Source organism: Artemia sp. Qi Xiang Cuo, chromosome 11, assembly GCF_049724085.1.
Source record: "Artemia sp. Qi Xiang Cuo chromosome 11, ASM4972408v1, whole genome shotgun sequence".
Lineage (NCBI taxonomy): Eukaryota > Metazoa > Arthropoda > Branchiopoda > Anostraca > Artemiidae > Artemia > Artemia sp. Qi Xiang Cuo.
The window spans coordinates 46,928,101-46,954,325 of NC_142804.1; the positions used below are offsets into that span (position 1 = coordinate 46,928,101).

The 26,225-nt window shown below is 35.8% G+C and overlaps 3 protein-coding genes across 5 annotated transcripts in view; 2 read left to right on the plus strand and 1 right to left on the minus strand.

The window, feature by feature from the left end:
* The window catches only part of LOC148947049 (uncharacterized), a 136,087-nt gene that overhangs the window by 64,945 nt on the left and 44,917 nt on the right, over positions 1-26,225 (plus strand). The gene's annotated exons all lie outside the window — the stretch shown is intronic.
* LOC148947050 (uncharacterized) lies at positions 5,531-6,748 on the minus strand. The gene has a single exon (XM_089096500.1). The coding sequence runs from the start codon at positions 6,746-6,748 to the stop codon at positions 5,531-5,533; it is 1,218 nt and encodes a 405-aa protein (XP_088952626.1).
* On the plus strand, positions 10,993-25,647 carry LOC148947051 (calcium-independent phospholipase A2-gamma-like). Its single transcript, XM_089096501.1, has 4 exons — positions 10,993-11,004; positions 13,424-13,615; positions 17,719-17,923; positions 23,957-25,647. Exons 1-4 carry the CDS (start codon positions 10,993-10,995, stop codon positions 24,148-24,150), a joined length of 603 nt encoding a protein of 200 aa, XP_088952627.1. The 3' UTR covers positions 24,151-25,647.

The window sequence follows — 26,225 nt, forward strand, 5'->3', positions numbered from 1 at the left end:
CCATAGCACCAGATCATCAGCATATTGTAGATTCGTGTGTGGTAGGTTCATGTCCCAAAGATATAGGGCAAATAGGAGGCAACTGAGGACTGCTCCCTGAGGTAGGCCTTTGGATATTGTCTTTTGGGGTGAAGAGGCTGAACCAACACAAACAATGAAACTTCGCACTTCTATGAAGGATTTAATAAAGGATACTAGCTTGGGAGGTACTCCAAGGTTTGCAAGTTTATTTAAAAGGATTTGGTGGTTCACATTGTCATATGCTCCTTCAAAATCAAGGAAAGCTGCCACTAGGATATTATTTTTTATTAAAATTATTAAATTTATTAAAATTATTAAAATTAAAAAAAAATCTTATTAAAATTATTAAAAAGGATTCAAAATCGAATACTTTTCGTTTTGAGTTCAGTTGAGTACGATTTTCGTACAAGAAAATCGAAATATATTTTCTTGATTATTATCGCTTCTAATCAGTAGTTGTGCCAAACCTATCCTAATCAAGTCATCCTCAGGGCTATACTGTGGTGTTTATCCTTCCCATAGTATAGTGCAGACGGTTTGATATCATCTATTTTCCCTTCTTATTTTAGTTTTATATTTGTGCTTAAAGCTTTTTCCAATCGGAATTGTACACAAGGCCACCAAAAAAAAAACGTCCCCCCAGATCCCAAATCAAATTCCATAGTGAAAGATACCCATCCTGGCTGGTCAAGCACATTATCTGAAAGTTCTAATGATGGCTCCGATTCGGAGAATAGGACAATGATAACTTTAGGTCCTAATGCAACCATAAATGATGATAATGGGTTTCAAGAGGTCCTATCTAGAAGCTCTAAAAAAAAGGAAAAAAATATCCCCAATTAAAAGCATTTCCCCTCTCCCTGCCCAATATCCTCCCTCCAAAACTTACAAATTTACCTTAAAATTACACCCACTACCCCCTTTGAAATAAAAATTATCACTGCAATAAGAGTTGCAATTTTTAAATTGCTAAAATCAATGTTCTCTCTTAACATTAACCGTGATGGATCTCTGCTTATAGCTGTAGAAGATCAGAAATCAGCAGATACAATAATTAACCTTAAATCCCTTCAGAATATCCCAATTATTGCATCTAATTGGAACCCAAAACAATCACCAACAAAAATTGTAGTTTATAATGTTCCCCCAGAGATATCTACTCAGGAGTTAAAAGAAGGCCTCTCAGAAAGGGCTGGAAACACAATCCCAGTTGAGGATGTTACCCAACTTGGAAAACCTAACTCTACTGGCCTAAAAACTAGTAGATCCTTCTTATTCACACTAAAGGATAAAATTGATATCCCAAAAAAATTATTCCTATTTGGGCAAATCAAACCACACAAGGAATACAAACCTAAGCCTATTCAGTGTCAGAAGTGTTTCAAACTGGGACACACGACAAACAAATGCAATGAAATTCTCCAAGAGTGTAGTAATTGTAAATCTTTCCATCCTAAAGAGCTGACAACTTGCAAAAACACCCAGCCTACATGCATCAATTGCAAAGGTCCACATGAATCTACAAATAAATCATTATGCCCTGCATACAAGAAAAGAGCTCTAACACTCCAAATATCAACAGAGAAGGCCATCCCATACCCCTTTGCAGCAATGGAAGCAAATGCTGCCCAACAATACCAAATAAAGCCTGTAATGAAACCAACCAAAACCCCCAAGTCAACTGCCCCAAATGCATCAAGCACCCCATATAAAACAACATCTTCTAAGCCCCCTAGCTCAAATCCCTATCAGAAGGAATCACCAAGCCAGCAAGCCTCGTTTTCCGGTGAGATGAGGCCAGCCTGGCCCTCCCTCCCAAGAAGAAACAAACCAGAAACACTACCAGGAATCAATCCCTTAACCAACAAACAGGATGCACTACCAAAAATGCAATCCCCAAATATATGCTTATTCATTCTAAACTGTAATGCAGTTCAGGCCATGAACATACATCAACTACAGAAAACAAAAATTATTGCAGAATTGGCAAAAATCTTCATCCCAGATGATATGCTCATTCAAGCAAAAAAAGATCTTGATTTACTTTTAACAAAGCTGAACATTGATACACAGTCATATGAAGAATAAATCAACAACACAACATTTATCAATACTCCAATGGAATGTAAGATCACTGACAGAAAATAAGCTAAATGAACTAATATCATTTATGAATAATAATTCCATTAATATTGCTTGCCTCCAGGAAACTCATTTAACCCAAAATCAACAAATTAAGTCTCTGGGATACACTATCCTGAGAAAGGATAGATCTTCAGAGAGAAAAGGAGGTGGTGTAGCTTTATTAGTTAATAATAATATAAAATTTTGTGGCATCAATTTTCCAGATTTTGAAAATGATGTTGATGTAATTGGTATAAGTGTTTGGCTGAATAATTTAAAAACCTACATAATAAGCTTTTATAACCCTAATGGCCAAACTTCAGATGCCAAGGATTTCTTTAATTATATAAATAATTCTAATATGTTAAAAAACATCATTATTTGTGGTGATTTCAATGCCCACAGCCTTTTGTGGGGGAATAAACCAGCAAATAAAGCTGGTAAATTTATTGAGCATATGACTTCAAATAATAATGAATTAGCTGTTGCTACCCCTCCAAACCTAGATACATATTTTAACCCCAAAAGTGCCAAATTCTCCACAATTGACCTACAAACTGTGTCTTTAAATTTTTTGAACAAAATTTACATAAATAAAATTGATAGTCTGTGTACAGACCACTTTGCTATAGTTTGCTCCCTAAATGAACCTGCTGAAACTTCATCTCATACCTCCAAATATATCAACACTAAAGCAAATTGGTCTATGTTCCAAAATAAGCTAAATGATGAAATTACAAGTTTCACCCAAAGTTCGTGCATTTCTAACACAACAGTTGACACACATGCTGAAGCCTTGACATCTTTACTAATAAATACAGCTAATCATGCTATCCCCAGGACAACACCTAAGAAAACATTCCCTAAACAAATTCCTAAAGCATGGTGGACAAATGAGTGCCTAAATAAATGGAAGATAAAAAAGGCAGCTAGGACAGAATTCATAAAAAAACCAACACCTACTACATATTTAAAAAAATTACAAGCAGAATCTAATCTAAAAAGGACTATAATAGATGCTAAATATAAATACAGGAATAATTTTGCAAATAATCTCTCCAGAGAAACGCATGAGCCAATTATACATAAAGTCATAAGCCACATATGTGGGAAAAAGACTTCTCCCAACCCACTCCTGTATGAGCTTATACATAATAATACCCATTATGACAATGATATTGAAAAGGCTAACCTATTTGCAACTCTTTTTGTTAATAAACTAACATCAAACAATCAAAGCAATCTGTCCACAATTCCTATGAACCCTAGTTACCAACCGCGCCCAGGATCCGAGTACATAACTAATCCATTTTCAATCCAGGAATTGAATAATGCAATACATCATATTAGGTCCAAAACTAGCAGCAGCTATGACAATATACACCCTACATGGATAAAGAATCTCACACCTTCATACAAACAAGAAGCTGAAGACGCCTTGTTTGTATACAGGCGAAATATCCGCGTTGTTTTGTTTCTGTTGTTTTCCTTGTCTCTCCACTGGCCACAGTCTCGTTTGTTTGTTTTTTTTTTACAGAGATTTTTCTCTTTGTTGGTTTTTTGTCATGGCTGGCCGGTTCGGCTTAAGATCTTTCATTCGTTAAGAGTAAAGCAAGATCTTTTTTTGCTTGAATGAGCATATCATCTGGGATGTAGATTTTTGCCAATTCTGCAATAATTTTTGTTTTCTGTAGTTGATGTATGTTCATGGCCTGAACTGCATTACAGTTTAGAATGAATAAGCATATATTTGGGGATTGCATTTTTGGTAGTGCATCCTGTTTGTTGGTTAAGGGATTGATTCCTGGTAGTGTTTCTGGTTTGTTTCTTCTTGGGAGGGAGGGCCAGGCTGGCCTCATCTCACAGGACAAGTAGGCTTGTTGGCTTGGTGATTCCTTCTGATAGGGATTTGAGCTAGGGGGCTTAGAAGATGGTGTTTTATATGGTGTGCTTGATGCATTGGGGCCATTTGACTTGGGGGTTTTGGTTGGTTTCATTACAGGCTTTATTTGGTATTGTTGGGCAGCATTTGCTTCTATTGCTGCAAAGGGGTATGGGATGGCCTTCTCTGTTGATATTTGGAGTGTTAGAGCTCTTTTCTTGTATGCAAGGCATAATGATTTATTTGTAGATTCATGTGGGCCTTTGCACTTGATGCATGTAGGCTGGGTGTTGTTGCAAGTTGTCAGCTCTTTAGGATGGAAAGATTTACAATTACTACACTCTTGGAGAATTTCATTGCATTTGTTTGTTGTGTGTCCCAGTTTGAAACACTTCTGACACTGAATAGGCTTAGGTTTGTATTCCTTGTGGGGTTTGATTTGCCCAAATAGGAATAATTTTTCTGGGATATCAATTTTATCCTTCAGTGTGAATAAGAAGGATCTACTAGTTTTTAGGCCATTAGAGTTGGGTTTTCCAAGTTGGGTAACATCCTCAACTGGGATTGTGTTTCCAGCCCTATCTGAAAGGCCTTCTTTTAACTCCTGAGTAGATATCTCTGGGGGAACATTGTAAACTACTATTTTTGTTGGTGATTGTTTTGGGTTCCAATTAGATGCAATAATTGGGTTATTCAGAAGGGATTTAAGGTTAATTATTGTATCTGCTGATTTCTGATCTTCTACAGCTATTAGCAGAGATCCATCACGTTTAATGTTAAGAGAGAACATTGATTTTAGCAATTTAAAAATTGCAACTCTTATTGCAGTGATCATTTTTATTTCAAAGAGGGTAGTGGGAGTAATTTTAAGGTAAATTCCTAAGTTTTTGGAGGGAGGATCTTGGGCAGGGAGAGGAGAAATGCTTTTAATTGGGGAGATTTTTTTCCTTTTTTTAGAACTTCTAGAGAGGACCTCTTGAAACCCATTATCATCATTTATGGTTACATTAGACCCTACACTTATCATTGTCCTATTATCAAAATTGGAGCTATCATTAGAACTTTGAGATAGGGTGCTTAACCAGCCAGGATGGGTATCTTTCACTATGACACTTTTACTGGAATTTGATTTGGGATCTGGGGGGACTTTTTTTTTGGAGAACTTCTAATCATTGCCTATTGGAAAAAGCTTTAAACACAAAATAAAACTAAAACAAGAAGGGGAAATAGATGATATCAAACCGTCTGCACTATACTATGGGGAGGATAAACACCACAGTATAGCCCTGAGGATGACTTGAGCAGAATTGGTTTAGTACAACTGCTGATTAGAAGAGATAATAATCACAAGACAATATATTTCGATTTTCTTATAAGTTTGTTGTTGCTGAGCACATTCATCTTTTGAATATTAATAGCCTGCTGCCTAGCCTTATAATTTCTGCCATTAATATGATATGCCATAATTATAATTTCTTATAATTATGCTGCCATTAATAGCCACTAACCTGCGTCTAGTGGCTGACATTCCTCTTGACTTTCATCTTTGTCCCTCTCTGTTGTGAAAACTGTGGAAAACTGCTGATTTAGCAGGTTGGCTTTAGCTATTGGGTCACTGATTGTTAAATTTGTTGCTGAGTTTCTAAGATCAGGAATAACCGGCTGTTCTTTTCTTTTTGAGTTTACGAAGTTCCAAAACGCCTTGGGGTTGATCTTTGAGTTTTCGGCTACTTTCCTCTCCTTTTCGCTTGCTTCTTGTTTAGTGGCTTTCCTGACTTTGTTGGCGATTCTGTGATAATTTCTACGATTACTTTTGGTATCAGTCTGCTTGAGCGTCTCCCAGGCTTGCCGCTTGATTTTTATTAGGTCAAGGATGTCTCGTTTTAGAGGCGGTCGTGTAAATATTTTTACTATTGGTACATACTTCTTTGTGAGGTCTATGATTACGGATACAAACTTTCTGTACATGCCATCTACTAGATCTGTGTTATTTAGTATTTCAGTCCAGTTGAAAACTTCTAGCTCCGTTCGCATGGTATTGTAATCACCTTTTGAATACATCCACCTCTCTTTTTTTCTCATAGTTTCGCAACTTACAATCACCTCTAAGTAAATTGTAGCGTGGTCCGATTTTCCAACGGGAGGACCTATAGTAAGTTCTTTTATTAGTTCCGTATTACTGCATAGGACTAGGTCCAGTAGTGTTGGCTTATCGCTTCCTCGGATTCTTGTTGGTTTTTTAATAAGCTGTTCTAGGTAATTATCGTTCATTATCTTCAGAAATTCCCTCTGTGAGGGTGACCCACTATGCTCTAGGAGGTGTGGAAGGTCCCAATCTATGTTAGGGTAATTGAAATCTCCAATTATGAGAGTTGGTTCTGGTAATCTTTGACATATAGCGTGAATATCTTTAAAGAGTACTTTGTCATTCACGGCTGTGCTATTTGGACTTCTATATATTAAAGCCAAATTTAGAGTTGCTTGGTTTGTGTTTGATATCTGAAGCCAAATAATTTCCTGTCCATTTGTTTTTGATGACACTTTCTGGATTGATAAATTGTCTAAGACATAGCAAATAATTCTCCGACCGTCTTCTTGATCTATGTTCAAGGTGTGGCTTTTGTAGCCGTTGATGGCCAACTCTGGTAAAGTTGGGAGATATCGACAGTGTTTAGGCTTAGCTTCGACCACTGCTACTATGTCTGGGTTCTTTGCCGCCATTTCTACTTTTAATTCTGATAATTTGTTTGGTAGTGAATCAGCATTTAAATATAATATCTTTAGTGTTTTTACTTTAGTAGCTTTTTTGTTAGGCTTGAAGGATGGTGGCATTTGTTTGGCTTTGGGTATTCTACTTCATATTTGCCGTTGCTCTTCGTTGGAGTCTTTACCTCGCTTCCAATGGCTCTGCATCTCCATTTGACGATCACACTGGGTGCGGGTATTCCTCTTCTGTTGTCTCTTCATGGCGAGCATTTGTCTCTGCATGGGCGTGAGATCTGGGTTTATATATACTTTGGTACGAGTTTCTTCATTTGATGATTTTCTTAGATTTGGAGCTGTCTTCAGGATTGTTTGCCTTTTCATCTCAATCTCTTGTGATTTTTTTTAGCTTAACTAACAAAGTGCGTGGACTACCATCTTCTTTTCGTCTTCCAATCCGGGCAGTTTCTAGTATCTCCCCTTCAGTGATATTTGCCCCGAGCTCGTTTTCTTGAGTCAATTTGACAACCTGTGTAATGTCATTGACAGCAGTAGATTCAGGCAGCCCCATGACTACAAAATTCATCTTTTTATGTTCTCTTAATTCCTTTTCTACTTCTACCTGAATAATTGCATTTATTGTCGGCTGGATGTCGTGAGGTGAGGGTTTTTCACTATAATTCAAAGGTGTTGCCTCATGAGGTCTGTGAGGTTGAGTTTCTGTTAGCTGTCGCACTTGAAGTTGTAGAAGTGCTACTTTTCGTTTGGAGCAGGAGAGGCATTCGTATTTAAACAGGAGACACTCGCTATCTTCTCTCTTCATGACCAGCACGAGATCTGCATTTATACCTCGGCAAGCGGCATGTTCCCACTCGTTGCAGAAAAACCAGAGGAAAGAGGTGGTAGTGTCGACATCTTTGTGACAGTAGCTGCATTCTGTGTTGTTATCTAGGAAACTAGTGCCCAAAGGAATCTCTTTGGGCTCCGTAGGCTGGCTTACCGAGGGACCTTGGCTTTTGGTGGATTCTTCTCTCTAGTATTTTGTGCTATTAGTATTTTGTAGGAGTCCCTCTAGTATTTTGTGATTTTGGTGGAGGAGTTGCTTTATATTGGTCGTTGCTAGAAGATTTGCAACTATAGCATTGCCATTGTCCTCGGAGTTTGTCAGCAGCTTCCTTATTATACGCAAGACCTGCGCAACCAAAGTGGAGCGATTTTAAGCAGTCTCGGCACTGAATTCCTCCTTGAGCTCTTGTTACATTTTTCTTGCACCGTGGGCAGAGTTCTACCATATCTATGTTATTTATTTTGGCAAAGATTTTGTCAGCAAAACCTTCAGTTCAATTTGGCAACACCGGCGTTAACAGCTTTAAAGATTTAGCGGTAGATAAGACCCGTGGGAAGTGTAACACACGAATCACCTTATCCCAGCAGTTTAAGGATAAAAAAATCCCGCTAGTACTGTACGGCCTCTTGAATGTTCGTTGTTGCTCACTTCTGCACAGGCTGTCTCCGAAAAATGCAGCCCGAATTTTATCGCCGAAAATGGCAAAATATACTGTCTAAATTTGGCAGCTATGCAATATTTGGCAACTATGTAACTTCACTTATTCAGAAGAAACAGTGATGGCAACAAAGATGGCGCTATATGAAAATAGCAGAATAGATGGCGTGCCAGTCTATATAAGAAAAAAGAAGATGGTGCTGGTGAGAATACCCAGAGAGAAATACCTATACTAAGAATTATAGAAGGTCCCTCAAATACTACTCAACTAAAAATCTAGAATTAGAGTGTAGAAATCAATATTGAAATAACCTCAAAGTAATGCAGAAGCTTTATCCCATTAAGGGCAAAGATGCAAACTCAGCTACAATAACTGTATATAACATAGATGGCACACCATACTTTCCACCATGACCAAGGCAAGTGAAAATGGATTGGACCTGTACCTTGGAATTTGTCCTGCACTGATATACTGCCAAACAGCATACACTTGAAACGGTATCTTCCAAAGATAGTGTTGAATGTAGTTAGGTCTGAGAATTCCTCATCTAGCAACAATGACCAGTATCCTGAACATGCGTCTAGCTTTGTGAAGTACTTTGCTCCATGCAAGTTGGATGTAGAGTCTTCTAGCATTGGAATAGGGTAGTGGGGTCTTCTGATGGATTTGTTTAGATCCACAGGGTCAATACAGAGGTGGAGAGTGCCATCTTTCTTTTGAACAGCCACCATGGAGTTGACCCATTTAGTAGGGAGAGTCAGCTTCTCAATGACACCATCTTTCTCCATTTTCTCAAGCTCTGCTTTAAGCTTGTTGCAAAGAGCTGATGGAATTTTCCTTACAGCATGAACCTTAGGGATGGCTCCATCCTTCAAATAAAAATGGCACTTGCCATCCAGATTTCCTAGCCCTTCAAAGACATCATTAAATTCTTTAATAACCTCTGAAACAAAGTTGCAGATTGGTACTTCAGTGCTTGCAGCAGAGTTGACATTCATGATCAGTTTAATAAGGTTCAGATCCAAGCTTGATCTGAAACCGATTATGGGAACAGAGTCTGCTTCTACAATGTAGAACTGCTGGTTGGAAGGCCTTGATTGTTCTTTGGTGCAGCTCAAAGTACATGTCCCTCAAACAGGAATCCTGCCACCACAGTAACTAGTAACCTTCTGCTCAGCCTTGGTTATTTCTGGCTTTGGCAAGAGCATGTCAAAATACTTGATAGGAAGGATATTTGCTTGCGCTCCTGTGTCAATTTTGAAGCTCACTGGCAACTGGGCATTAATTTTTAGGGAAACTATGGCTTCTTCCTTGTTTTTCCTTTTGCAGGACATGCATGATTTGGGCTGTAGCTCCCTCTACAGAAGTAGCATTCTCTACTTCTGTGGAATAACAAAAATAAACAACTAGATAACAAAAACTCCACTGTCAACACAACCCCCCAGGGCCCAGGGGGTAGGCATTGTAAGGCTTGTCCTGGGGGCGTGTATAGTTCATATGAAAGGGATGCTTGTATAAACTTCAGAGAGGACTCATTTGATTGGAAATTGAAAGTTCTAGTTCTCTTTTTAACAGTCAAAAGATATCTGAGGGCAACTAGCTCCCCTCCCCCCACACACCCTTTTTTCCAAAAGCCCATCCTATAAAAATTTTAAAATAGCCATTTCATTAAAAATATTTCAAAGGTCAGATAAAAAAAAAACTCCTGTGTCAACACAACCCCCCAGGGCCTGGAGGCAGGCATTGTAAGTAATGTTCTGGGGGCATATATTGTTTTTATGGAAGGGATGCTGGTATAAAATTTGTAGAGGGTTCATTTGATTGGAAGTTGAAAGTTCTCTTACACTTTTTAAGAGTCAAAAGTGATTGGAGGGCAACTAGCCTCTCCTCCATGCCCTAAATGCATCAGATAAAATTTTGAGATAGACATTTTGTTGAAAATAGTTCAAAGGCCCAAGGGTAGGTGTTATAAGTTATGCCCTGGGGGCATATATGGTTGTTATGGAAGGGATGATCATATAAAATTCATAGAGGGCTCATTTGGTTGGAAATTGAAAGTTATATTGAAAATTGAAGATTGGAAATCAATGAAAACTGTGATATTTGGTAGATAAATCTTTATTTAAAACCCTGGCGCCTATAATAAAGAACACTATAAGCAAAGCAAGCAAGCATAATGCATCAAGGCAAATAAGCATAAACACGCTATAGCAGCTGGTGCACAACCACAAGCATAAAGCAAGGTATCACATAATGCTACATCCCTCTTCAGCTGTTTCCAAGGGATGAGCTCATCCCTTGTTGAATGCTACAGAAGTAGCATTCTCTAGATCTTGGGCTGGTGGTTTTGAACTGATTGTTTCTTCTGCTTGGGTGGCAATTGATTTTATGAATGGAATCAACTTTTTTTTATGCTACCTTCATCAAACGTTCTTAGCTGTGCCTGGGTTGTTTCAAACACGCGACATTTCTCTATAGTTGTTTCAAGGGTTAGGGCATCTCTTTTTACTAGCAGGCGCTCTCTGATACATGGGTTCAGTATTCCACAGACTATTCTATCTCGTACGATTTTATCTGCGTCCCGGTAGCTAAAGGCCTTAACCACGGTTTTCATCTCTCCTATTTAGCCTTCTTTATTTTCCCCTTCAGATTGATCACGTTTCTGATACACACCCCTTGTAAATATGCTATCGGTTTTACGTGTTGCATAATCTTTGAATTGTCATGTATGGCTCAAGCCTTTCCTTTTCAATCTCAATGAAGGTGAAGGTATTAAATATCTCTCTTCCCTTGTCTCCTACCCAAATAAGTTTGTAGGCGCACATGATCTTCTCAGTTTTCCCAGATAAAGGGCCAACAAACATAAGACGAGCATGCTGCTCAAATCATTTCCACTCATCTGGAAGACACAGCAAGTCCCAACTGATACTTTGCTGGTTGACATTCATTACTGGTTACTCACTACTGACACCATGTTATATATGGTAGATAAATCTGTATTTAAAACCCAGGCACCTATAATAAAGAACACTATAAGCAGAGCAAGCAAGCATAACACATCAAGGCAAATAAGCATAAACACACAATAGCAGCTGGTGCACAACCACAAGCATAAAGCAACGTATCATATAATGCTACAAAAACAAACATACAATAGATATTAATGTAAATGAATAAATAGGCCTAAATCTTAAAATGAGTGAAATTTAAATTGAATATACAAATCAAGCTTGAAACAAACAAAATCACTACAAACAAGAGTTTGGGTATCACATCCTTCTCTCTCTGTAAAAGTTTAAAACCTACTGCATCATTGGGGCTTTACTGAAAACTATATGCATCTTGAACAGTCTTGGAAAGTATAAAGAAGATCAAATTGAATATTTGATATATAATGATATTAGTTGTTGCAAGATCCATCTGCTCAATAATTTCTTTAAATCTAATTTTATTTTTATTTTCAATGCTGTAAGAGCGGGAAAAGAAAATATTTGTAATAAAATTCGTTTCAGTGAAGCGCCAATGATGCAGTAGGCTTTCGGTTGTTATTTACAGTTAAGGAAGGCGACAGTATCCAAACTCTTGTTTTTAGTGAAACTATATTTGTCTTGAACAACTTTAGGAAGAACTAATAAGTTAAACTGAATATTTGATTTATAGTGATATTAATTGCTGAAAGCTCATCAGTTCAAAATTTTATGATAATTTTAATGTTTATTTTCAATATCAAGTACAAAAGAAAATATTTGTAGTAAAATTGGTTTTTCAGTAAATCACCAATGATGCAGTAGGTTTTAGACTTTTACAGTGAGAGAAGGAGGTGATACCCAAGCTCTTGTTTGTAGTGATTTTTGTTTGTTTCAAGCTTGATTTGCATATTCAATTTAAGTTTCACTTGTTTGAGATTTATTTATTCATTTACATTAATATCTATTGTATGTTGGTCTGCATTGATTGTTTATTGAATTTCTGTTTGTTTTAAGTTTCATTTATACTTCAATAGCAAAATATTTTGTTTTGTTTTTAAGCTTGATTTTCATATTCAATCTAAGCCTTTCTTGCTTTAAGATCTATTTATTCATTTATATTATTACTTGTTGTATGTTTTTCCTATGATTATTTATTTAATTTCTGTTCGTTTTGGGTTTCATTTATTCTTTAAAAGTAATTTCTTGTCGTTTTGAGTTTTAATTTTTAACAGGTATTTGTATCTGCTGAGCTTAAGTTTAAAATGACCTTTATTTTTCTTTGAAAAACTTATTTTTTGGAAGTTTTTTTTAATTAATCATCATAAAACAGTTAAATGAAACACTGCATTAACCTAATTATAGTACTTAATACTACCCCCCCCCCATTTGTGCAAATATATAGCACAAATTATATATTTCCCATATATTTTGTTACTTGTCTTGCACTAAGCTGAAAAAAAATAACAAAGAAACCAGTTTGTTCTTGAGTTTTACACAGTGTAAACTTGACTGAGTAGCCCATAATACACAAGTACCAAAACTCCTTCCCCCTATTAAAATAATAAAAATAAAACTCATATAAAATTCTCAAGTTTGGAAAGCCTTCTTTTCCAGGGAGGATAAAGTATTTGGACAGTTTGAAGTCAGAAAACAATTGCTGATCAAAGTTTATGTTATTTGTGCCTTCCATATATGTTATTTTACTGTGTTCATGGTTATATATTTGGCTTTAAAATACATTTAATGTATCTATCTATCTATCTAATATACAGAATAATTTTACAAACACATTTTGCATGCAGACCCGCTATTCTTTACCCCCCCCCCTCAATGTGCAAATATATAACCCAAATTTATTTCTAAAATAACAAAGAAACTAACAAAAAATCAGCATGTTCTCAAATTTTACAAAGAGTAGACTTGAGTGAGTGGCGCATAATACACAAGTACCAATATTCCTTCCCATACAGAAAAAAAAATAAAAGTAAAACTCAAATATTCATATTTGGAAAGCCTTATTCTCCATTGGGGGAGGGTATTTTCTGCTGGGGGGTGAGTTTTTTCCATGGGGGGGGGTATTTTCTGGGAGGGTAAATGCCTAGAACCAAGTTTGAGATTGGTTGGATAAAAACATGATTTGAAGTGTGAATTAAGCCTTGTGTGTGCTGTAAAATCCCTCTAAAATTGGGTTTATGTTTATAGTGGAATTTTAATTTCAGGTCGGTGTTGTCTCCTCGGTTGTAAACCAAGATAAAGCTTTTCCATATATTTTCCGAAATTATAATCTACCTCCGCGAAATCAGTCTCGCTACCACGGATCGAGCCGACATCGATCTTGGGAAGCCACAAGGGCTTCGTCAGCAGCACCCGGTTATTTCAGTGAATTTGCTCTTGAAGACAATGTGCATCAGGTTTGTAGAAACTAGTTTTACAGGTATAATATGTCCCATATTGTGATATATTATGATTGTATTACTGTATAATACAAAAGATGAATTTGTACAACTGAATTGAAGATACAACAGAAATTGGAAAAAATATTTTTACAAATGAATAAATGAGGTTTTAAGGAAGAAAATATTTTTGCTTCTCTCCATAAATGAATGTTGCCAAAATATTGACTATTTTGGCTTTATGATCTTGAATCTATTAGCTGTTTTTTATAAAAGTATGTTGAATATAACTTTGCTATAAAACTCTATACTCTTTGCTTTATTTTTTTTTTTTTTTTTTTTTTATAAACATTTTTGTTTTATGGAAGGATAAAGATTCTCCAAAGCCATTGATAGTGCATAGGGTGTCGAATCGAAGTTTCAGTTGCTAGGTCTTTTTGAAGGGACAGGTAGGAGGCCTGCTGCCCAATATGAGGCGGCAGCGGGAATTAAGCCCCGGTCCTCGAATTGCGAAGCAGAGCATCAATCCACTGTGCTACCCCAGGATTTTATGAATCTTGAAAGTTAAAATTTGGAGAAAAGATAAAAGTACAATACAACATAAAAGATGACCATGACTGATGCTTTGGGTCAGCATTCCCAGCCTTTTTAGTGTCGGGGCCTCATAAAATAGATATAAGAATATAAAATCAGTCACTTCACGACCCCCTTTAAAATCAAATAATTCCAGCCTAATAATTTTTTTTTAATTTTAATGATAATTATAATTTTAATGATATTATTATTAATTAATATTATTAATGATATAATTTTAATTTTAAAGGATTTTTTTTTTTTTTTTTTTTTTTTTTTTTTTTTGTCTCACTAACAGCGGCCCTTTGTCTAAGGAGCTTGTGAACTTTCATCCGTGGGGGGGTCACGATCCTTCTGGTTGATGAACGATACTTTCAGTAAAACTACATAAATAGAAATTAAACATATTTATAAATTGTTATTTTGGATTCTCTTTTTTTATTGAGATAAGCATAGGCCTAAATTTGTGAAAGTGCTCAGGTATGCCATTAAAAGTAAGACTGAAATCATTTTGCTTCAGTATATTTTTACAGTGACCAAAGCAGCAAAGTTTGAATAACGTTTGGGCAAAGTTTTAATGCTGAAGCGTTGAATCATTTGGAGTAAACTTATAGTCTAGGAATTTTGGTCTGCATTTCCTAGGAAACTCTATCTAGTTGATATACTGGCAAACTCTACCTAAAGAATTAAAATTCAATCCATCAAAGTTTTTGCTCAATAATCAATAATAAATGACGTCTTCAAACTTTTTACTTGTGGCTTAAACATGAATTATGGTATTATGTACTGTGTACTTAGTGTTTCTTTTTAGCTTGGGTTTTTAATCGTATTACCTTGCCTTTTCTCCTCCATGGACACATGGGGCGTCAGTCAGGAGTAGCCTGCCTTAAGTGAGCCGCTGCTTAGATGTCCTTTTAGTCTGGTATGAGACTCGTCTGAAGGGCTCTTATGTCACATGCGTAATCTTGAATAACATATTATCATCTAAAACTGTTTATAGTTTGAAATCACGCACAGTTTAACTGCTTTGATAATGTCATGTTACATAGGTGAATTTGGTCAAATGGTGCTGGTGCTGGCCGTAGGGAGAAAATTGTTGCCCAAAAGCTTCCCAACTTCATCATTTTGGTTTACCAAAAGTTTAAGAGAAATATTCATAAATCATCAAGTAGTATTTTACTGTGTTAAGAACCAAAATGCCTTCAGACAGTCTTTGATAAAAATATTTGGCAAATATTTTCGTCCTTGGGGATGGAGATTAAAGTTGCACTAATTGCACTAAGCTTGAGAGACGGAAAGACAACTTCTCCATCCTCTTTAGCTTCGACGCTGTCCCATCTTTTGACCCAGATCTGATAAGAGCTGCATCGTCAAATAATTATTCAAGCGTAAAATTACCATACATCACCATCTATAAAAAAAAATGAAACCCAAAACGAGCAGAAACTAAGAAGAGTAGGGCTGACTTCTCTTAAAGTAGAGAAGGCCAAGAACAGATTTGGTAGTCATACATCTTTTGTTTACAGTCAAGTACGCTCAAGGGTTTAACAAATGAATTGTCTTCCCAAAATTTTTCGACGGTAAATCAATGTTTCCGCTTCTATGATATTTTCTATCAATTTTTATTTGTTCAGTCTCGGCTAGCGGCGAAAAAACATTTCTACGTTATATGTTTTTATTATTCCCCTAATATGTTGTTTCAAATATTCGTTCTACATGAATCTAAAGTAATGTGCAGTCGCTTATATAATGCATATAAAATAGAAGATGGAAAAAGCAAAGTATTAGCAGGGTTTCCACAACCCCGAGCTATTAAACAATTTTAGACAGTGATGCACGCTCAAGGGATCACTGAACAAATTATAGTTTTCCAGGGAGCAAATTAGCTCTATTATCATCCCTTAATCCTACATGAATCAACATTAATATTTAGCTGTCTCTTTAATATAATAGGCCATGTTCGTCTTTTACAAGGTTGCAGCTACCACTGCAACCACAAAAGAGAAGAGAAAATAGAAATTGCACAGTCACAGCAGGGTTGCCACCACTGGCAGCCATATCACCAAATGAATTATTGGTTATAATTCACCTCGAAATTTTCCTGGGAGTGAAGTAGTCTTTTTGCTAAAGACCTTCACTTTTCAACCCAAACTACAGCTACAGGAGACTACAACTACAGGAAAAAATCCTTCTACACTTCTACCATTATGGATTTTCATTATTCTTAGTCCTTTATGGTCAAGCATTGGTTCCATATGAATCCAGGGTAATCTGGATTTGCTTGTATAACTTTGTTAGAAGAAGAAGTGGTGATGCTAGGACAAAGTCTTGGGGCGTATAGTCTTTGTTGGGGTTTACAGGGAAAGAATAATGTCCAACTCATTAGTTGAGTCATTTTGGCACATCGACCGGATCAAATAAATTCTAATTTTCTTTGTTAATCTATTTTTTGTTTAATTTTTTTTTATTGTATTAGCAGTTTTTATTTATTTAGTTTTGTTTGATTAAATACTGACACCTGCGAAATAGGAACGCCGAGCACTTTGGTACCAACTTGACATACTCCATACTAAGATGTAATGAGAACATTCTCAATTATGAAGCATAAAATAGAAAAATGTCTTCGTGCTATAACATTGTTAATACATTATAATCAAAAACAAGCAGTGTAATCTGGCATTCAGATCGGTCAATAAGTTTTGTAACTGAACCATTCAGTTAGTGCCGAAAGTTCTTGCATATTATTCCTTGATTTATTATAACTTACCATTCTGCGTAGTAGGGCTTACGAGATTTTTTTTTTTTCTATGACTGAAATTTAAGGTAACCATAGAGAAGAAGTAGAAAATTATGAAAATATAAAAGAATTTAAATGGTGGAAAGTCCAATCGCGTATAAAAATATAGAAATAAAAACATAGACCTTGGGTTAGGTTCTGATAGGTTTTGTAATCGGTTTTGACATAAATAAATTGTAAGATCATGCTGGCTATACATGACGTTCAAAAGCGAAGACGAAGGATAATTAAGAAACAAAAAGAATCAACAACAACGAGAGCAATTTTCAACCAGTGAAAGAGGAAAACAAAACAAAGTAGATGTCTTGATAAATACCTCGAAGACGGCCAAGCGGTCTTTAATATCGATCGTTAATGTTTAATGTTGAAGACGGCCAAGCCGTCTTCCTTTCGAATTTACTCAGAAAATCCAAAAAAAAAAACACTTAAAAAGGAGATAAAATCAAGTTGATTTGTTTGTTGTTTCTTTGTGCTATTTCATTTTCATATTTTGAATGTTTCTCTTTAGCAGCCGGATTTCGTGTCATCGGATAGAACTAGTATCTTCAGGTATCGAATATTCAGTTTATTTCTATTTTAGAAATGGTTTGAAAAATGTATATATTTCTCTAGCTTGCAAAATTGTCTACTTTGTTTTGCAAAGTTTCAGAGGAGTTTCCGATTTTGCATTATAACATTGTTACCTTCATCTGGAAATTCGAGCTTAGAATACGAATTTGTAGATTAAGCTATTCGTTATGTCTTATTTTAGGACGGAGGCTTACTAACGAATAATCTGACATCAATTGCCATCCATGAAGCTAAAAATCTATGGCATCGGTCAAAAATTCACTGCTTCGTATCTATAGGCACAGGAAGAAATCAGCCTTTGTCTACAATGGAGGTGGCTATGCCAACAGGAACATCTTTGAAACAAAAGCTTGTCAAAGTTGTTGACAGCGCAACAGATACAGAAAGTAAGTTGCATTTTTTTTTCCGGCTTAGGTTTGCTATATCGCCTGAATTTTTTTTTATTCTTCCGTAATTTTCATCATATTCCGGATTTTTTTTTTTTTTTGGGGGGGGGGGAGTTTAAAAGTTTTTTTTTTTTTATTACGGATCAAATCCTTTAGGAAGGGCTTGCTCAATGATAAATTAAATGGCAAAATTACTAATCTTGTGGAAGTAAAAAGACAAAAATAGTGCGTTCGATTATTTCAATTATCCAATAAGCTCGAGCACTTATCCTTAGCGTTTCACGGGATAAAACGACGTCAGATGTTAGAAGGATCACCACTTGAAACGGTCAGGCTTAATTATTGGATAAGTTACATCTGCTAACCCCGAAACTGCAGGACAAGCAACGTCATATGTTTGTACAAAATTCATTTTTTTTTCTCAAAAATAGACTTAAGATATTTGAAATTATATGCTGAAAGGACAGTAATTGTGAAGTGTGGCACACATTACGGTACTCTAAATAAGATATGTTTGAAGTTGAGTACACGTGATTAATGCTGTAATTCGCCTCGTAGCCATAGCGTTCCAGTTGACAAGTTGCTGAATAAGATTTTGTTATTATTTTTTACAGATTATACCCGGGGTAGTTAAGTCGAATAAGGCATAAGGCATGCTCGAACCCACTGATTATTATGATAGTCAAGCATAATTTTATTCCAGTTGAGCGCTGCCTTGCAAATTCATTTCCGTTAGTCCTTCTTTTTCCACAACTCAGCGAAAGCTCCGTAATTATTCTATTCCAGTTTAGCGCTGCCTTGTAAATTCATTTCCATTAGTCCTTCTTTTTCCACAACTTTTTCCGAATGCTCCGTACAGAGCTTTCAATATTAGGTAATATTACTGAAAAAACCGTGTGTGTTGAATCTTAGAAAATAATCTATCTTTAACAAAACATTTAAGCCTAACATTTGATTCTAAAAATGATACAGTTTTAATGACGGTTAGGAAATATAGAAGAAAGGGTCTAAAAAATAAATAAATACTAAAAGAGACAGTTCTTAGATCCTACCCCATTTTTTTCCTTTGAAAGAAATAACTGTAGCTCCCTCTAAAGAAATTTGTGAAAGATGTAAAGTTGTCTGTCTCAGCAATTGGCTATTTCTTTTTCAGTCATTTTATAAAGATTGGAGCCAATCCGTGCTCATATTTTTACTTTGGAGAGCCTGTAAGAATATCCAAGAACACGATAACAGATTATGCATCGCTTAAATTGGGATAATATGGCCCAATATCTGTTTCCTGAATGTTTGTAAGGAAATTATAAATTAACACTCTAAAGTTTGGTAGAATTGACACATTAAGAAGTCTTAATGGACACAATTCAGGGAGCCCAAATGGTATGTTTTTCGGAAAGTGGCAATGCTGGTCTTTGGCATATGGGAAAACAAATACGGAAACGCATATAATTTGAAGCAGAAAAGTATGCAGGTTCAATTGGTATTCAAATTTTGTCTATTTGAGCACTTTTCAGGCTATGGGTGTTTTCAAACAGAAAAGCTATTCGAAAGTTCAAAATCTACCAAATGTCCCTACTTATCACTTATGTAAAGCTAATTTCTAGACATTCTCAAGTTTGTTTTAATCTTTCCTTGATCTTATTATTTTTAGGACTATAATTATCATTTTGTAAATGATTTTGTGTTTTCAAACTGTTTTGTAACAGAGACGATTCTTATTTCTTTGTTTTTTTCAATGGTGTAATCAAGAGGAATGACTGTTCCTTCGAAAAAAATATGTATAAGATGCAAAGCCTTGTGTTTCAGCAATTCGCTATTTCTTTTTCTTTCCTTTTCCCATGAAAAACTTTTTGGTGCAATTTCAGAGAAAAGTCGATCTGAGAAATATGAATTGGCAAAACGCAAGGAATACTCGAACAGCTGTAGTGATAATAAAATAACTTATTTGGGAGGTCAGGTACATGTTTTTTTCCTAGGCTATTTTTCAGTGATGAGTCGAGTAATATGCTGCTCTTTGCAAAAATTGCCAAACGAAATCGGAAAAATTGTGAAATCTTCGCGCTGAAATTAAAAATTTCTTTGTGGCAAAGTCTCAGTTGATTACAGAGAAAGAATGCTTGTCTTACACAAAAAAATAATTATTGTCTTCGAATATGTCTGACAGTAATCAGTTTACAAAGCTACTTATCTAAGTTATTTTCTTTGATTTGCCTTATTTTAGTGTGTGGTTGTTCGATTTCCCATTCCAAGCAAAAGCAAACCAAGACAGTGTAAGATTACCCAGCAAAACAAAATCCTAACCTAGGTTAAATCTATTTCAGTTTTCAATTTGTTATAATTCAAATTTAAAATTGAAATCAATTTTTCTTTGATTCGGTTTGAACTTTTGTGCCCATTTAGTCAAAAATTGGGTCTTTGATCTTAAGTTCGATAAATTAGATGATTAATCTAAAGTTTAAGAGTAATTTTTATTCGGGTTTTATAGTTAGCCTTATGATTTTGTCAGAAATTGTAGTATATTGTTAATCTTTTTTGGAGGGGAGGGGTGAATGTTATTTTTCTCTTAATGTAAAAAAAATATTATATCCCTTCATAATTTCTTAAGCTGTTTACTGTATTTCGGATAAGAAAACCCCGTGGTTTTAAAATAATGAGCGACGGGATATGAAAAATAACAGTGAAAGGATTGAGTATTTAAAATCAAAGTTCATTGTCCGATATCTTCGTAAAAAAAAAAAAATGAAATTAAACACGGAATCTAGAAACGTTTTAAAGGAAAGCGCTAATTCGATTCAAATGCTTAAAAAAGAAGACTAAAAGTGAATGCAGTGAAACAAGTAATAATTCATCAGCTAAATTTACAGTTATTAAACTCTTCACTTGATATAAAATACAAATGAGATACCTCCTCATTTGCATGAAGAGGAGGAGCACTATTGGAGGTGATGGTGCTCCTCCGGGGTTAGTTTCCATGCAAATTGGTGAATACAAAACGACCTCTACGTGCCTTTGGAGACACAGCTATCCACCGGAGAACCAAATGCATCCAGGGATGGCTGGGCTGGCAGCCCTCCTTCCGAAACTCCTGTTGCTGCGAATGGAACCAGAAATTCAGCATCGAACACGTTATCTAAAATCCCTCTTTGTCCCTGGACCGCCAAAGGACGATTTCCTCTAAACATCGTTGACTAAGACGGTATTGATGTTGCCACCTTGAACTTCCTGACGCTGAACCAACCTGGTTCTAAGCTTCTTCTAGTCAAAGAACTAAAAAAAAAAATATAGAAATGATTATAGCTGGAGTGACTGAAACACATCTCCCTGGTAATGATAAAGAGATCATTGGTGAAAGGCGCACATTGCTCTGTTTGGTGGCAGTCAGAGAAGATTAGGTGGTGGCCAAGCACTGAATAGCGCCGCCCGCAAGGCTCTTCTGTCCCTCTTACTGTCTCATTGGCTCAACCAGGCTCATCGAACCCTATTGGATGGAAGCATGAAAAAATAAATCTCATCATCTGTTACACCCCCGCAAATTTTGCCGAGGAAGGAGATCAGGACCTTTTTTAACCCTATTAAGTACTGAGCTCTCGTCAGTTCCTCGTCATGACTACCTTGTCCTAGTAGGAAATATAAATGCTCCTATTTCACATGAGTCAAACCAGTGGGATTTCGCCGTTGGACCCGTTACAGTGAATGGCCTGAATGACAATGGAGAGAGAAGGCTGAACTGCTGTCTGACCCGCAATCTTACCATCGGAGACACGTGGTTTCAGAAATCCTACATAGCCAAGTATACCTGCTATAGCAATATGGATTGACAAAAAGATGTTCGACTACTTCATCTTAAGCCAGCGACGGCTGTCGTCTGTGCAAAATTGACGCACCTACGGAGGTGCAAAACTTGGGAACAGCAATCATCGACTGGCTGCAGCCAAAATCAGGCTTCGCTTTTCCGAACTCTTGCCCAGGACATGTCACTTTAGAGACGACTAATGGTGCTGATGTCTGGCTCCCTCTACCCTGGCGACGGTGTCGAGCAAGAGCTTTAAGTCAAGTAAGCTATAAAAAATACCTCCCGAAGCTACCAGATCCCACCTTAGCTTAAACTTTTAAGACCGCCTGTGACACCTGAGGCACCCAGGGCATTAAGAAAAGTCATCAATAATCCCTCATGTGTGCTGTCGCAATTAAGTCCATCCTAGAGTCCAACTAGATCAAATAAAATCAGAGTATTACATTTGCCACTTGATATTTTTGATCGGCCATTTCAGCAGTCTTTTCGATAAAATTTGTCTGATGAACAAATTTATGACATGATTTAATAAAGTAGTCAAAGGGTTCTGGTTCACTATTTCCGCTTGGAGCACTATTAACGGATTAGCCTAAGTCTGTCAAACGACAGGCCTGACAAGAGAAAGAAAAACCTAGCTTATACGCTTTTGTGAGGATCAGAGAAAACAATTTACCCCCTTTTCTCAAACACAGATATTTAAATCCCCTTAACCCCCTCCTCCTAAAAAAGTCCTGAAAGTTGCAACTTAATTTCCGATCGTGAGACAAGTCAGCTAAATAAAATTATTGAGTGTATGTATTCTCTATATTGAGAAATACTTTCTGGCTTTCAGGCATGAAAAAAAGAGAGAAAAAAGATCTCTGGAGAAATGTCTCGCCTTGACATTTCTCCATCATGTACCCGTCTTGAAACATTACGTGATTGTTTTAGATTACTAATTAAAATTAAAAAAAAAACAAGTTTTATCTACTGAAAGTAAGGAGTAGAATTAAAACTCAAAACCAACAGAAGTTATTATTTATATGAGACGGTTGTCCCCTCCACAATAACTCGCTCTTTACACTAAAGTTTGAATTTTTGTTTAAAATATTTAAGAATAGCTATTAGAATAATAAGCCTTTTTAAAAGTTATAAAAGAAAACTTTTGCGTAAAGAGCGAGGTATTGAGGAGGGCGCAACCTCCTCATATACGTAATAGTTTCTGTTCGTTTTAAGTTTTAATGTTGCTCCTTACTTTCAGTTGAAAAAAATTTAATTTAATTTCTGATCGTTTTTCAAATAATGCCAGGAAATTCGGCTCCCCTCCATAGAAAATTCCCTTCCCCCACAAGAATTTCTCAATGGAAAGATCCTCCCACGTATTTTCCCCACCAGAAAAATCTCCCCGGAAAATATTGTATACTTCCCAATAACCAATACTTTATGTAAACAATGGGCAAAGTTTAAAGCTTGCAGCCCGTCCCTGAGACTGGGAGGGGGTTAAGTCGTCCTCAAAGACATAGTTACTAAATTTGTTTTACTATGCTGAACAAAATAGCTATCGAAATTTTTAGCAGGTGACTTGGGAAAAAAGGGGTGTGGAAGGAGGGCTAGTTCCCTCCAATATGTTTGGTCACTTAAAAAGGGCACTGGAACTTTTGATTTCCGATGAATCTAGCCGTCTCCCCCTCTAGGATCACTATTTTGATAAGATCATTCTGGAAAAACAAAAAAAAAATAAAAAACATAAATACGGATCCGTGTTCATTTTCTGGCAAAAAAAAAAAAAAAAAATGCAAAATCCACATTTTTGTATATAGGAGTTTGAAACTCCACAGTAAGATTCTCTGATATGCTGAATCTCATTAAGATCACTTGATTTTTCGGGGTGTTTCGCCCCTTTTTAGAAAATTGGGCAAATTTTTGCCAGGCTCGTAACCTTTTGATGGGTATCATTAAACTTGATGAATTCTCTATATTTTGAATAAACCTCAAAATTCGATTCTTTTGATGTATCTATTGTTATCAGTACTCTGTTTCTTAGAGTTTCGGTTACTATTGAGCAGCATCGCTTCTTACTTACAGTTCGTTACCACGAACTGTTTGATTGGCTTGAAGTTTCGGACACTTACAAATTATATAAAGTAATGTTTTTTCTGTTACTTCTTTCGCTTTAATTTGCCTTGTCCTATTGTTCTTTATTTTCGAAGTCACTGGTTTTCTTATCTTATTTAGTTTATTAAGTGTTTTTATATTTACAGGAGTTCATAATATCCTGCATGACTTGTTACCGCCTCGAAGTTATTTTCGATTCAATCCGTATTTGACACAAGTTTATGGGTTAGACGAGGTGGATCCCTCCAGACTTGATTCGATGCTGCGTGATTTAGATATGTACTTGAGGAAGAATGAGAATAAATTAAAAAAATGCTGTGATCGCTTAAAAGTTAAATGAGGACACATTCTGAGAGGACTAGATTGGATTGAAGAAAAAAGGGTAATGCATCAACCTGAAGTCTTGAGAAATCATTTTTGAGCGTTGCAAAACACATAGGCGAATTTATTAATTTACTCTGGAATATTTTAGCCTTATTATTAACGATCGACCTAAAAAGACAATTTTTAATCAGTAAAGAGTGACGAATAACCTCTTAAAACCCCACTTGTGACGTTCAAATGGTTACTGGTGTTTTACTGAAAACAACATATTTTCAATATTCGTGTTGAGATAATGAAAATGCATCCACTTTTTAAACTTGATCAAGCACTTTTAGTCGGCAATCAGGCATCTGTTGTGTTGTAATAAGTTTTCAGTAAAACGCAAGCAACCATTTATTGGTAAATAAATTGTGTATACTTACCGTGTCGTGGTAAAATTTATCGTTTGTTGAGCATCGTTTACAAAGTAAATTGTTCATAGAATTTATTTCGTTTTCTGTTTTCTCATTTCAAAATTTTGAAAACTCTTGCTTAACTCAGGTGACAGAGTGTCATACAGTGGCGATTGCATGCTTTTCTGACGATGGGATACAATAAATGATTAGGATCTTCTCGGATAAGCTGTACCGCAGTTTATCCTCTGGTAAATGTAAAACTTTAAAAAGCTTTTGGATATTTCTGTGGGTTCAAATGATAAGATAAAACTGAATATGTCTGGAAATTTTTCAACAATTTGGAATGGCAAAGAGAAAAGAGTATTTAAGCACGTAAAGTTGCTTTTTTTTTAACCGTAATAATTATATGATATAATCTTTGCGAAAACCTAGTTACTTTTTTCATTAATGAAATAAAAAATCAAGTCTTTTCAACTCAAAGTAATGAGCAACACTAAAAACTAAAACGAACATAAGTTTCTCCGTGTTTGAGGGAGAATGTCCCCTCATATCCTCGCTCTTCACGCTAAAAGTATTTTATAACGTTAAGAAAGCTTCTTATTCTAATTGAACGGTCCTTCTATTTCGGGAGTCGATCTTAAATAACTGGGGCACAAGTCAAACTTAACGTAAAGAGCAAGGTATTCAGGAAGGGGCAGTCCCCCCTCATATAAATGATAATTTATATTCGTTTTAAGTTTTATTATTGCTCCTGAGGACTTTGGTTTTCACCACAAGACTTTGGATTTCTGTGAGTGACGGTAATTACGTATATTTCTTCCTTATAAAATCTTCTAATGCCCCATTCACACTTAAATTTTACTAATGCCAAGATTTAACTAGCTCTAATTTAAGCCAATCAAAATGTTTCATAGAATTTGCCAGCCAATGATAAAATGCTGCGAAAATCTAATCAGCCCGAAGTATCGCTCTCGCTAAATCTCAGTATCAGTAAAATCTTGTTGTGAATGGGCCCTAAGTATTAAACGAACTGCCAAGCCTTAAAATGACGTGAACGAATATGTACTTCGAAGTAGGATATATCGAAGACCACACTGCCTTTCCATGACGATAAATAACTGTTCGAATAGGGATAAATCCTTTATCAGAGCGAAAAAAAAACAATCGAAAAATATATTGGATATTTCGATCACATGTACAGTGATCTTACAGTATTTATGCTTATGAAGATAAATGTATATATTATCAAAATATTCAGTATATTTTATGATTGTTTTTTCAATGTCTAATAAAAGGATTTATCCCTACTCGAAGTGTTATCTATCGTACTTCGAAGTAATTTGTTCCGACGGAAGCATGGTCAATAACTTTTTTATTATTTTTTAATAGTGCAACGAACTTTATACAATTCAAAAATGAGGTATGAGTTCCCTCCACCCAATTGTATTATTATTTTTTCAACTGTGATTGTATCAAACCAATGGTCACCGAAATTGAAACTAATTAATTTTTTTCTTTATTGGTGTGTTACGGTGGTAATTTTGGTCAAAACCTTCATAAGTCACGCTTTGCTGAAAGCATAATGGAGTAGCAAATATCGTCAGCTGGTAATTCAATGTGTTTTATTTCTTTTAAAACATTGGGTATAAACTTGGATGCGACCTCTTCATCCACTTTCATTTTTGGCATAGAATTT